Source organism: Bombina bombina, chromosome 10 (genome assembly GCF_027579735.1).
Source record: "Bombina bombina isolate aBomBom1 chromosome 10, aBomBom1.pri, whole genome shotgun sequence".
Lineage (NCBI taxonomy): Eukaryota > Metazoa > Chordata > Amphibia > Anura > Bombinatoridae > Bombina > Bombina bombina.
The window spans coordinates 27,408,060-27,420,677 of NC_069508.1; the positions used below are offsets into that span (position 1 = coordinate 27,408,060).

General features: G+C 38.2%; 1 protein-coding gene across 1 annotated transcript in view; it reads left to right on the forward strand.

Moving 5' to 3' along the window:
* The first annotated feature begins 1,260 nt into the window (after positions 1-1,260).
* LOC128641299 (calcium-activated chloride channel regulator 1-like) overlaps positions 1,261-12,618 on the forward strand; it is a 69,178-nt gene continuing 57,820 nt past the window's right edge. Inside the window, exons 1-2 of the mRNA XM_053693903.1 lie at positions 1,261-1,559; positions 2,813-2,953. Coding sequence (XP_053549878.1) covers positions 1,401-1,559; positions 2,813-2,953 — 300 coding nt within the window. The 5' untranslated portion in view covers positions 1,261-1,400. The remainder of the gene's footprint in view (positions 1,560-2,812; positions 2,954-12,618) is intronic.

Consider the following 12,618-nt stretch of genomic DNA (forward strand, 5'->3'; position numbering starts at 1 on the left):
TGTACAGTGAAGAGTATGGTTGGAACTAGAGTTGCCCTCCATAAAAACAATGGATGACTTGCAGGTGAATGGGTACAGGTGGTTAGTGGGTCACACAATGGCCCCACCCTAAATCATTACCTTAGGCCAAACCCAATACCACAAGATAAAGATTTTTCACAATTGAGCAGTGATTGTATACCCTTGGATGCCAAAAACACACAAATTATTTTACCCTTTTCATTGCCAGTAACACATACACAGCAGTGATTTGACCTACTTGACTGGCAGTAGGAAACAAAGACCAATGTTTTTTAGTTCCTCAGGTTGACAGTATAAAACACATAGCACATACTTTGCCTAAGTGGATCCATATAACACAAACAGAGCAGTGTTTAACACTCCTTGGCTGCCAGTAATACAAAGAGCAGTGCATGTACAGAGTCACTTCTATGTGGGCCATATTTGTTAGGTGTAGATTCATAGGAGGCCTTTACAATTTAGCTGGCAATCAAGAGACTTTAAAAGCTGGACATTTAAGTGTCCACTAGTATTTTTGTGAAGATTTAACTGGACAAACTGCTGAAATACTAGACAGACAGGTTAAATACTGGACACCTCTGCCAATCCTAGATGGGACGCTAGAAACTAAAGAAAATTAGACATATTGGGGAGTACTGAGTAATGGTATACAAACTTATTGTGAGCAGAAATATGTCACATATAGTAGTTACATTCTATTGCAATGTTTTATTTCCTACACCGATTGACTTCTGATAGAAAGGAGGTAAACACCTTGAGATTTTTATATAAAAGGTTTAGTTATACATAATAAAAGAACTCTGCAGTATAGTTTCATTAATTATTTTGCCCCTTTTTCATGTAATTTAGCTCTGAAAATAAAGAAATTTTTAATTCTCAGAACTGTAAATGCACCTGCTGATTTCTCAAGGCTTAACCCTGCTATATATTTGCTCCTATTTGGCTTTAACTTTAGTTAAACCTGTTTCAGCTGCGTCAATTGTTGATTTTCTTTGTCCTTGTTTTTTGTTATATATATACCTGCACACATTACTCTGACTTCTATTTATAACATCTATAACTACAAATAGTTTGCATTTTTGAAAACACCTTGATATCTTTGTAAAATGTGATTGTAAAACTATGAAGAACGCAATACCTATAAAATGCTTAAGGTGAAAGAAGCTGCATTTTTCAGTGGTCCTTTATCGTAAATCTGACTCATCAGTTATTGCTGGTGTCATAAGACACGACTGCCCAAAGCTGAAATATCTACCAATAATATCACAGATGCAGACAGAAGCTCAGATAAAATTCTTACAGTAAACTCGCAGAACATTGCATATACCAAACACACAACTACGCCAGCAAATAGAGAATATACGGGAAAAACCTGCACAATGCTATTTTGGAAAGTGTTTTCTATAATCTTTGCATTTCAAGTACCCAATCTAGCCAAAAGCTCTATGGTGACACTTAATAATGGAGGATATGAGAATATAGTAATTGCCATTAATCCAGCAATAAATGAAGATCTAAACATTATTGAGACCATTAAGGTAAGACCAATATAAAAATTGAATTTGCTAAATTAAATATGTTAAGTTGAGCTTCTAATGGATAAATGACTTCCTCTTATTCATTAGAACACGACTGGTTCTAGGTTAACTATTTGTTAAACCTCTGCTAAAATGGATAAACACATAGGTAAACTTTCACTTGAGAGCCACATGCACTGCAGTTTCCATGCAGGAAATCACTGGTGATTGGTTACCACTGGTTGGTTCATCAGCTGTGTTGTGTTCTGCAGCTACTGACTTTGAGTTTACCTATGTGTTTAACTTCATTGTATGGGTTAAACACATAGCTACTATGATCAGCAAAAATAACATACTTTAAAAGGGAATGAAGCACAAAATTCTTTTTTTTATGAGCTAGAAAGATCATACAATAAAAAAAAAAATCCAATGTACTTCTATTATCTAATTTGCTTTGTTTTCTTGGCATCCTTTGTTGAAAATCATACTTAGGTAGGCTCAGGAGCTGAGAGCTAGCTACCAATTTGTGTTTGCACATATATACCTGCTATCATTGGCTTACCAATGTGCTTAGATAGCTTCCAGTAGTGCATTGCTGCTCCTTCAACAAAGGATAGCAACAGAATGAAGCAAAATTGATAACAAAAGTAAAATGGAAAGTTGTTTAAAATTGTATGTTCTACCTGAATCATTAAATATTTTTTGGGGGTTTCATGTCCCTTTAATGATCTGTCTAATGAATCAGAGGATGCAGTTTTTTTTGCATTTCCAAGTCTCTTTAAGGCAGGGGCCATATAGTGATAAAAAAAGAATGAGAGCGTAAAATGTTATCACTATTGACCCTGCTGATTGGATTAGTAGCAGTCTCCTCTATGGACCAGCAGTTATCTGTTGCTCTCATGCGGTACCTATGTGTTTAACCTTTTTGCAGGGTTAATAGTGATATAATCACATGCTCTAACGTATGAGAGTATGTAATGTTTTCACTAACTTCCTTTATTCATTATACAAATATAAATAACAAGCAAGAGCATATAAGTATAGATAATTGTGATGTAATATAGAAAGAGCCACAAGACATATAAAGTCTACCATGTTCCTTTCTGAAGATTTGATTAACCCTTACATATTCTCATTATGGCCAGGGAAGATTTTGTAATGATATTTTTCACTTTATAATTACTGTGTTTAATTGGACATTTTCAGTACATGATGTATTATTGTATATTTTAATTAATCTGTTTATTCCTTGTTACCTACATCTCACATTGAAGGATATGATAAATGAAGGTTCCAATTATCTGTTTCATGCAACAAAGCAAAGACTGTTTGTAAGGAGCGTAAAGATCTTAATTCCATCCACCTGGTCATCAAAAATGAACTATACAAAGCCAAAAACAGAAACGTATGATAAGGTAAGAGTAGGAATTGTGCTTGCAAACTTCTTAGATGTTGTGTTTGAAATGATCTCATTTAATATCATATTTGCTCAAATTATATATAGAATAAAATGTAAATGTACAAATTAAACTCTAAAACGAAATCATGAAGATCATAAAAGCTTCATTGCAATTTTTGAAGTTTGTCTTTTTGCGAGCGTTGGGTTAGCACTCGTGCGAAGACTTTTTATTTTCAGCAAATTTATTGCTTAAGTGGGATAGCTAAATAGCGGGTCAATTGTAATCTAGACAGGAGCCTGAAACGTTGCTCTTCAATAAAGGTTTGCTTTTAACCTGAGTGCCACCTACTCTTCTTTTTTGGACTTTACTAGTTAGCTTCATTAAGGGAGCCTGCTAGGTAATGCACCTTTTACTATAACAGGTGATGTGCTGATCCTATGTAATTTCTGGACAATTATTTTACTGACCACACAACTAAAACTTAAAGGGACACTAAACCCAAATTATTTATTTCATGATTCAGATAGAGCAGCAATTTTAAGGAACTTTCTAATTTACTCCTATCATCAATTTTTCTTCTTTCTCTTGCTATCTTTATTTAAAAAGCAGGAATGTGATGCATAGTAGCTGGCCCATTTTTGGTTGAGAACCTGGGTTATGCTTGCTTTATGTTGGCTAAATGTCAGCCACCAATAAGCAAGCTCTATCCATGGTGCTGAACCTAAAATGGGCTGGCTGCTAAAATTTACATTCCTGCTTTTTAAATAAAGATAGCAAGAGAATGAAGAAAAATTGATAATAGGAGTAAATTAGAAAGTTGCTTAAATTCGTATGCTCTATCTGAATCATGAAAGAAAAAAATGTGTGTTTAGTGTCCCTTTAAGCCAATATTAAAACTAAAATGAAATAATATTATATTGTTTCAATGTTTGTAGCACAAATTATTATTATTATTAGTTATTTGTAGAGCTCCAACAGATTTTGCAGCTGTACAAATTATCATTAAATCAATTTATGTTAAATTATGCAATTTATTTGTGCTTTGGAAATCTTAAATAAAAATTATAATTAACAGAAAATGTTCTAATATTGCAAAACTATTACACTGGGGCACCTGGTTGGCAAACATAGAATCTTGTCAATAAATATGGAAATGTTGGTATATACTGAGTCCACACTCGAGACAAGGGGGCATATTTATCAAGGTCTGTCGGACCCGATCCGACAGTGCGGATCAGGTCCGACAGACCTCGCTGAATACGGCGAGCAATACGCTCGCCGTATTCAGCATTGCACCAGCAGCTCACAAGAGCTGCTGGTGCAACGCCATCCCCTGCAGACTCGCGGCCAATGGGCCGCCAGCAGGGGGGTGTCAATCAACCCGATCGTACTCGATCGGGTTGATTTCCGGCGATGTCTGTCCGCCTGCTCAGAGCAGACGGACAGGTTATGGAGCAGCGGTCTTTGTGACCGCTGCTTCATAACTGCTGTTTCTGGCGAGTCTGCAGGCTCGCCAGCAACACGGGGCATCAAGCTCCATTCGGAGCTTGATACATATGCCCCAATAGGTCTCCCTAGAGGCTTTTTGATGTCTTTATGGACTTTGGGGACAGTAAAGAAAATAGGGTTTCGTGGGGCGGTTACATATAAATACTCAGTCAATTTTTGATCTATGATCTCTCTGTCCAATGCCAATTTTAGTATAGATTGAAACTCTTTCTGAATCTTAAAAATAGGATTAGCATTGTTTTTTATATAAGTTTTGGGGTCCCTGAGCTGTATCTTTATTTCGGCTATATAGTATGACTTATCCATAACTATAGTTGCTCCGCCCTTGTCTGCCCCTTTAAGAATGATTTCTCTATTCTTTTTTAACTTATTCAGTGCATAGTTATCATCCTTAGTAAAATTAACCATTTTAACAAAATGGCCCCCTCCCATTTCATAGCCTTATTTTTGTCATTTCTACTTTTTACCCGTAGTGCCTTAACCTCATTTTCTATCAAATTGATAAAGGTATTGATACTATGATTATTCATAGTAGGATTAAAGGTACTTTTTTTTCTTGAGCCCTAGGGCCTGCAAAGACCATTCACCTTGGTTCATATTGCTATTCACTTTATTGTTATTTATATCACCGCTAAATCAAACTTTCAATTTAATGTTTCTGCACAGTCTCTGTAGGTCTTTTTTGAGTTCAAAAAAGTCTGTTCTCTGATAGGGGCAAAAAGAGAGACCCTTCTTGAGTAGATTACTTTCCTCTTTTGTGAGTGTATGCCCTGAAATATTTACCACAGTCTCATGGTCCGTAGTTACTTCTTGTTCCCTGTGCGGTGTGACTTCCTCACTGCTCCTGTCGACTTGATGCCTGCGATGTTTGCGGCCACCCTGGTGATATCGCCCTCTCCACCGCTCTGCTCCAAAGGGGAAAGTGATGCCCTATCTGATGACGTGTCCGGCGTGCTACAACCACTGGCACTGCCTCCATTACGTTGTTGGTTATTCCTCCGTTGATAGGTTCTTCGTCTCCCTCCTACTCCTTGTGCGGACCGGATACCCACAGAGACTGTGCAGAAACATTAAATTGAAAGTTTGGTTTAGCAGTGATATAAATAACAATAAAATGAATAGCAATATGAACCAAGGTGAATGGTCTTTGCAGGACCTAGGGCTCAAGAAAAAAAAGTACCTTTAATCCTACTATGAATAATCATAGTATCAAAACCTTTATCAATTTGATAGAAAATGAGGTTAAGACACTACGGGTTAAAAGTAGAAATGACAAAAATCAGGCTATGAAATGGGAGGGGGGCCATTTTGTTAAAATGGTTAATTTAACTAAGGAGGATAACTATGCACTGAATAAGTTAAAAAAGAATAGAGAAATCATTCTTAAAGGGGCAGACAAGGGCGGAGCAACTATAGTTATGGATAAGTCATACTATATAGCCGAAATAAAGATACAGCTCAGGGACCCCGAGACTTATATAAAAAACAATGCTAATCCTATTTTTAAGATTCAGAAAGAGATTCAATCCATACTGAAATTGGCATTGGACAAAGAGATCATAGATCAAAATTGGCTGAGTATTTATATGTAACCACCCCACAAAACCCCATTTTCTATACTGTCCCCAAAGTCCATAAATACATCAAAAAGACCTTATAGTGTGGATATACCAACATTTCCATATTCCATATTTCCATATTTATTGACAAGATTCTACAGCCTGAGGTAGCTAAAATGTCTAGCTATTTAAAAGATACCAATAATTTTTTAGAGAAAGCTGGACAGTTGGAATTTCCTTCTGATAGATACTTGCTGTTCACCATGGATGTTAAAAGTATTTATACCTCCTTAAAGCTTAAAATAGGCATTGCTATAATTAAAAAGATCCTTATGGTGAGCAGTAGGTATTCTTCAGCTCAAAGTGAGTTTATCGAGCAACTGCTCAGGTTAATCCTTTATTGGAATTACTTCATATTCCAAGATGAGTGGTATGTGCAGATAAAAGGGACGGCTATGTGTTCCAATGTGGCCCCATCATACGCCAACCTTTTCATGAATGAGTTTGAAGAGAGAATGGTATATGAACATAAGACATTTAGAAAACACGGAGCAGTGTGGTGGCGCTACATTGACAACGTGTTTGGTGTGTGGTGGGGCAACATTGGAACCCTAATGGACTTTGTTAATGACCTTAATTCGATGGTTAGGGGGTTACAATTTACCGTATTCTATAGTGAGGAGACAGTTACCTTTTTGGATACAAGGGTCTATAAGAATGGAAATACACTCAGATTTGATTTATATACAAAAGATACGGACAAAAACACACTATTACATTACGACAGCTTCCACCCTAGAAATTTAATTAATTAATTGTCTAAGAGCCAACACCTTAGAGTAAAGAGGATTTTTAGTAGAGAAACAAGGATGAAGGAGATGACATAAAAAATCCTAAATAGAGGGTATCCCTTTAAATTAATACGGAAAAAGATAGAGGAAATAAAAAATCCGGTCCAGAGAAATAATAAACAGGATAAAGGGAATAGGATGGTCTTTGTGTACCAGTAAAGCCCCCTCAGTGAAAAAGTCTCTAAGATTATCCGTAAGAATTGGCACGTCTTGAGAGAGTGTAATCAACAGGTACCTCTATTTAAGTATCCCCCACTTATGGCATTTAGGAGGGTTAAATATATGAAGGACCATTTCATAAAGACAGATGTAGGACCTGGTAGGTAATCTAAACAGACACTTATTGGCACTAGACAGAGTTGTAGCTATCCATGTCTGAATTGCATGAGTTGCCGTTCTATCATCAAAGGCCCAAATTTTCTCTATCCACATAGCCGTAAGAAGTACGATATCATGATGTGTATTTTATCAAATGCCCATGTTCCCTTGTATATTTAGGAGAGACCACACGTAAGGTTAGGGACCGCATGAGCCAGCACCGCTCTAATATAAGGTGTAAAAACTTAGAGGCCCCCCTTTCCAGGCACTTCCTGGATAAAGGACATGGCATAAGGGAAATTAAACACTTTGAGATGGTAATATAAAATAATAAATTGTATATAATAAAACAACTCTGCAATATACTTTCATTATTTATTTTGTCCTCTTTGCCTGTAATTCCATTCTGAAATTGTGAGCTTTCAGTTCCTGTTAGAAATGGAAGTGCAGAACACTGTTAAATCCAGCACAACCATTGGCTGCACACTCTAGTGACCTATTTATAACTGTCCCTAATTGGCCACAGCAGAGAGGGTAACACAAGTTACAACATGGGAGCTCCCAGTGTTTTATAGACACTAAAACTTTACACTTATTTTGTCACTTTTTAAACAACTAATGAAACTTTAAAAAAATACATCTACGTGTTAGTCATGGACTAATCTTTTCTTTGAATGCATCATTCTATCTAGCATGTATTTAGTGTTTAATGTCCCTTTAAGATGGCAGGTCATTGACCACATCAAAACACCCAGGAATGGCATGGGGTAAAAATTGTTGAAACAAAAAGAAATGTTGTGGATCCACAAACTTGATACATTGACCCCAAAGGGCCTAAATAAGAACTTGGACCTAGCCTGTTTTTTCTAGATGTTTTTCCTAAAAGGTTGTTTCTAAAGGTTTTCTCTAAGTGTTTTGACTCATGGTAGCCTATTGAATTTTTAAACATATTTCCAACATTTAAATTCTGCTTCCAGGAGTTAGTAAACATACATCATGGTATTTGATAGATTAGCGTTTAATCACTTCCCTAGTTATATTATTTAGAGAATGTAGTAGAACCTTTGATTATACATTTTTTCAAAAAAAGATCTCATATACCTCTGTTTGTGCGTAAACATTAAATATAGTGCTGGTTAATTCCTCGTAGATTTACCTAAATGAGAAAGTGAAAGTGATATATAACTCTGTATGCTGACAAATATGCCATGAAAAGTTACAAAATGTTTTTAATTTGCAACACAGTTTTTTTTGTGAATGAAAAAGATGACCACTAGAGGGAGCCAGTGTACAACAGGAGATTGACTGGCGCGAAAAACTAAAGTTTAAAATCTGTGTTTTCATGTATTGCATTGTATAGCATGACTAAGGGGACAACCCCCGAAACGTTGCTTTTTATTATGTCTGAATAGTGATGTCGCAAATAGTTCGCCGGCGAATAGTTCCCAGCGAACATAGCATGTTCGCGTTCGCCTCAGCGGGCGAACATATGCGATGTTCGATCCGCCCCCTATTCGTCAACATTGAGTAAACTTTGACCCTGTACCTCAGTCAGAATACACATTACAGCCAATCAGCAGCAGACCCTCCCTCCCAGACCCTCCCACCTCCTGGACAGCATCCATTTTAGATTTATTTGGAAGCTGCATTCTTAGTGAGAGGAGGGATAGTGTAGCTGCTGCTGATATAATAGGGAAATCGATAGCTAGGCTAGTGTATTCAGTGTCCACTACAGTCCTGAAGGACTCATCTGATCTCTGCTGTAAGGACAGCACCCCAAAATCCCTTTTTACGGCTAGAACATCAGTCTGCTTTTTTTTTTTTCCTCTGTAATCTAATTGCAGTTGCCTGACTGCCAGCGTGTGTGTCAGGCACACAGCGTATACTGTGCCCACTTGCCCAGTGCCACCACTCATATCTGGTGTAACAGTAGTGTACATTTAAAAAAAAAAAATTTGACTGTGAAATAATAGCAGACAGCTGCCAGTACCCAAGATGGCCGCCAATAAGGCAGATGGGGAGGGTTAGAGAGCTGTTTTGGGGGGATCAGGGAGGTTGGGGGCTAAGGGGGATATGTAAATATGCTAAAAAATAATAATTTAAAAACCTTTTATTTTAGTACTGGCAGACTTTCTGCCAGTACTTAAGATGGAGGGGACAATTGTGGGGTGGGGGAGGGAAGGGAGCTGTTTGGGAGGGATCAGGGGGTCTGATGTGTCAGGTGGGAGGCTGATCTCTACACTAAAGCTAAAATTAACCCTGCAAGCTCCCTACAAACTACCTAATTAACCCCATTCACTGCTAGCCATAATACACATGTGATGTGTAGCAGCATTTAGCGGCCTTCTAATTACCAGAAAGCAATGCCAAAGTCATATATGTCTGCTATTTCTGAACAAAGGGGATCCCAGAGAAGCATTTACAACCATTTGTGCCATAATTGCACAAGCTGTTTGTAAATAATTTCAGTGAGAAACCTAAAATTGCGAAAAAATTAGAGGTTTTTTTTTAATTTGATTGCATTTGGCGGTGAAATGGTGGCATGAAATATACCAAAATGGGTCTAGATCAATACTTTGGGTTGTCTACTACACTACACTTAAGCTAAAATGAACTCTACAAGCTGCCTACATGCTCCCTAATTAACCCCTTCACTGCTGGGCATAAAACACATGTGGTGCGCAGTGGCATTTAGCAGCCTTCTAATTACCAAAAAGCAACACCAAAGCCATATATGTCTGCTATTTCTGAACAAAGGGGATCCCAGAGAAGCATTTACAACCATTTGTGCCATAATTGCACAAGCTGTTTGTAAATAATTTCAGTGAGAAACCTAAAATTGCGAAAAAATTAGAGGTTTTTTTTTAATTTGATCGCATTTGGCGGTGAAATGGTGGCATGAAATATACCAAAATGGGCCTAGATCAATACTTTGGGTTGTCTACTACACTACACTTAAGCTAAAATTAACTCTACAAGCTGCCTACATGCTCCCTAATTAACCCCTTCACTGCTGGACATAAAACATGTGTGGTGCGCAGTGGCATTTAGCAGCATTCTAATTACCAAAAAGCTACGCCAAAGCCATATAAGTCTGCTATTTCTGAACAAAGGGGATCCCAGAGAAGCATTTACAACCATTTATGCCATAATTGCATAAGTTGTTTGTAAATAATTTCTGTGAGAAACCTAAAGTTTGTGAAAAAGTGAACAATTTTTTTTTTATTTGATCGCATTTGCGGTGAAATGGTGGCATGAAATATACCAAAATGGGCCTAGATCAATACTTTGGGTTGTCTACTACACTACACTTAAGCTAAAATTAACTCTACAGGCTGCCTACATGCTCCCTAATTAACCCCTTCACTGATGGGCATAAAACACGTGTGGTGCGCAGTGGCATTTAGCAGCCTTCTAATTACCAAAAAGCAACGCCAAAGCCATATAAGTCTGCTATTTCTGAACAAAGGGGATCCCAGAGAAGCATTTACAACCATTTATGCCATAATTGCATAAGTTGTTTGTAAATAATTTCTGTGAGAAACCTAAAGTTTGGGAAAAAGTGAACAATTTTTTTTTATTTGATCGCATTTGGCTGTGAAATGGTGGCATGAAATATACCAAAATGGGACTAGATCAATACTTTGGGTTGTCTACTACACTACACTTAAGCTAAAATTAACTCTACAAGCTCCCTAATTAACCCCTTCACTGCTGGGCATAAAACACGTGTGGTGCGCAGTGGCATTTAGCAGCCTTCTAATTACCAAAAAGCAACGCCAAAGCCATATAAGTCTGCTATAATGGCATGTCTGACACACAGTGTTGGGGCAAGGGTCCATCTGACCACTGATACCTGGTCTGCAAAGCATGGTCAGGGCAGGTATATCACCTACACTGCGCACTATGAAGCGGGCGTAACCCTTACACTACCTGATCGATACAACATCATACCTGATGTTTTAAGGCACGTTATTAAAAAATTTTTTAGGAATGTTAGGTGATTTATGCAATTTATGGATTAAAACCAGACTCTGCATCAACTACGTAATTTTCCATGGGAGTTTTGCCATGGATCCCCCTCCGGCATGCCACAGTCCAGGTGTTAGTGCCCTTGAAACAACTTTTCCATCACTATTGTGGCCAGAAAGAATCCCTGTGGGTTTTAAAATTTGCCTGCCTATTGAAGTCTATGGCGGTTCGCCCGTTCGCGAACTTTTGTGGAAGTTCGCGGTCGCCATTCGCGAACCCAATTTTTTAGGTTCGCGACATCACAATGTCTGAATAAAGATATTTGACACAAGAGGTGCTGTGGACATTTTGTGGTTTTGAGCTATAAAAAATGTCTGGTATATCCAAAATGCTTGTTTGAGTTAGGTGCTGCATCAGCCCATGTTACACTGAAAGGGTTAATACTTAAACAGGGGATCTGGATTAAAGTGCACCCTATTGCTTCATCAAGCCCAGCAATTTTGATGTTACAGAGTCCCTGCATAGTACTTTACACTTCCACAGCTCTGTTCGTTGTCTTTCCTTGTTTGTGTGTCTTGAAAGTTGCAAAAGTGTGATTATCCTCTCTGCTGCCTCATATCCCCGCAGGCTAAAGCCACACAAGTCACCGGGACACCCGTGTGTAGTGACCGACTGCATATCCCTACCAGCACTTAGCTGCACACCCCGCTCTTGCTGCTCTTTTACGGAACCTGGCGCCAGAGAGTGATGTCATCAGCTTGTGCTGCTTAAGGTGGTAACTCAGGGATAGCGGCTGCCTTAAGGTGGATTGGATACTTAATCCATAGATATTGGCGGCACCCAGCATTTGACGGCACCCAGTTTGACAATTTCACTTACGTTCTTTTCAGCCCACTCCAGCCTTGCCGGCTGCTGACTCTGACATAGTTGTAGCAGGCTGCAAGTTGGGAAACCCGGGTCGTGGCTGGCTGCGCCCTAGGCGGCAGTGCGCACTAGGCGGCTGCCTAAATTGCCTAGTGGGAGCGCCAGCCCTGGTGCTTGTACCACACTCCCAAGAGAGACCAAAAAGATAATTGCTTAAAGTCAAAAAGCTGGTTGAGCATTTTTTGCAGCATTTTGAAGACCTAAATTACAGAATTTGGCTTCTTAAGGGAGTATGGGACAAAGCACGTGTTTTACACAAAAACAAAAGACATTCAATATCCCTTTAGGCCAAAACTGCTCACTGATAGATACATCAAATTCATATGATTGTAAAGACCAAGTTTTCTGTTGTCCATTGTATTCTTATGCACCTTAGGGTTAATAAAAATATTTAAAGGGACACTGTACTCTAAAATGTGTTTTCCTTTAATTTATTTCAAATGACAACTACTGCAGAGTATTAAATGTATGTGAAGCTGTTGCTACATGTTTATTTTTGTGTATGATTTGCTCATAAAAATCATCACGTGTTGTTCTCAAGGACAAG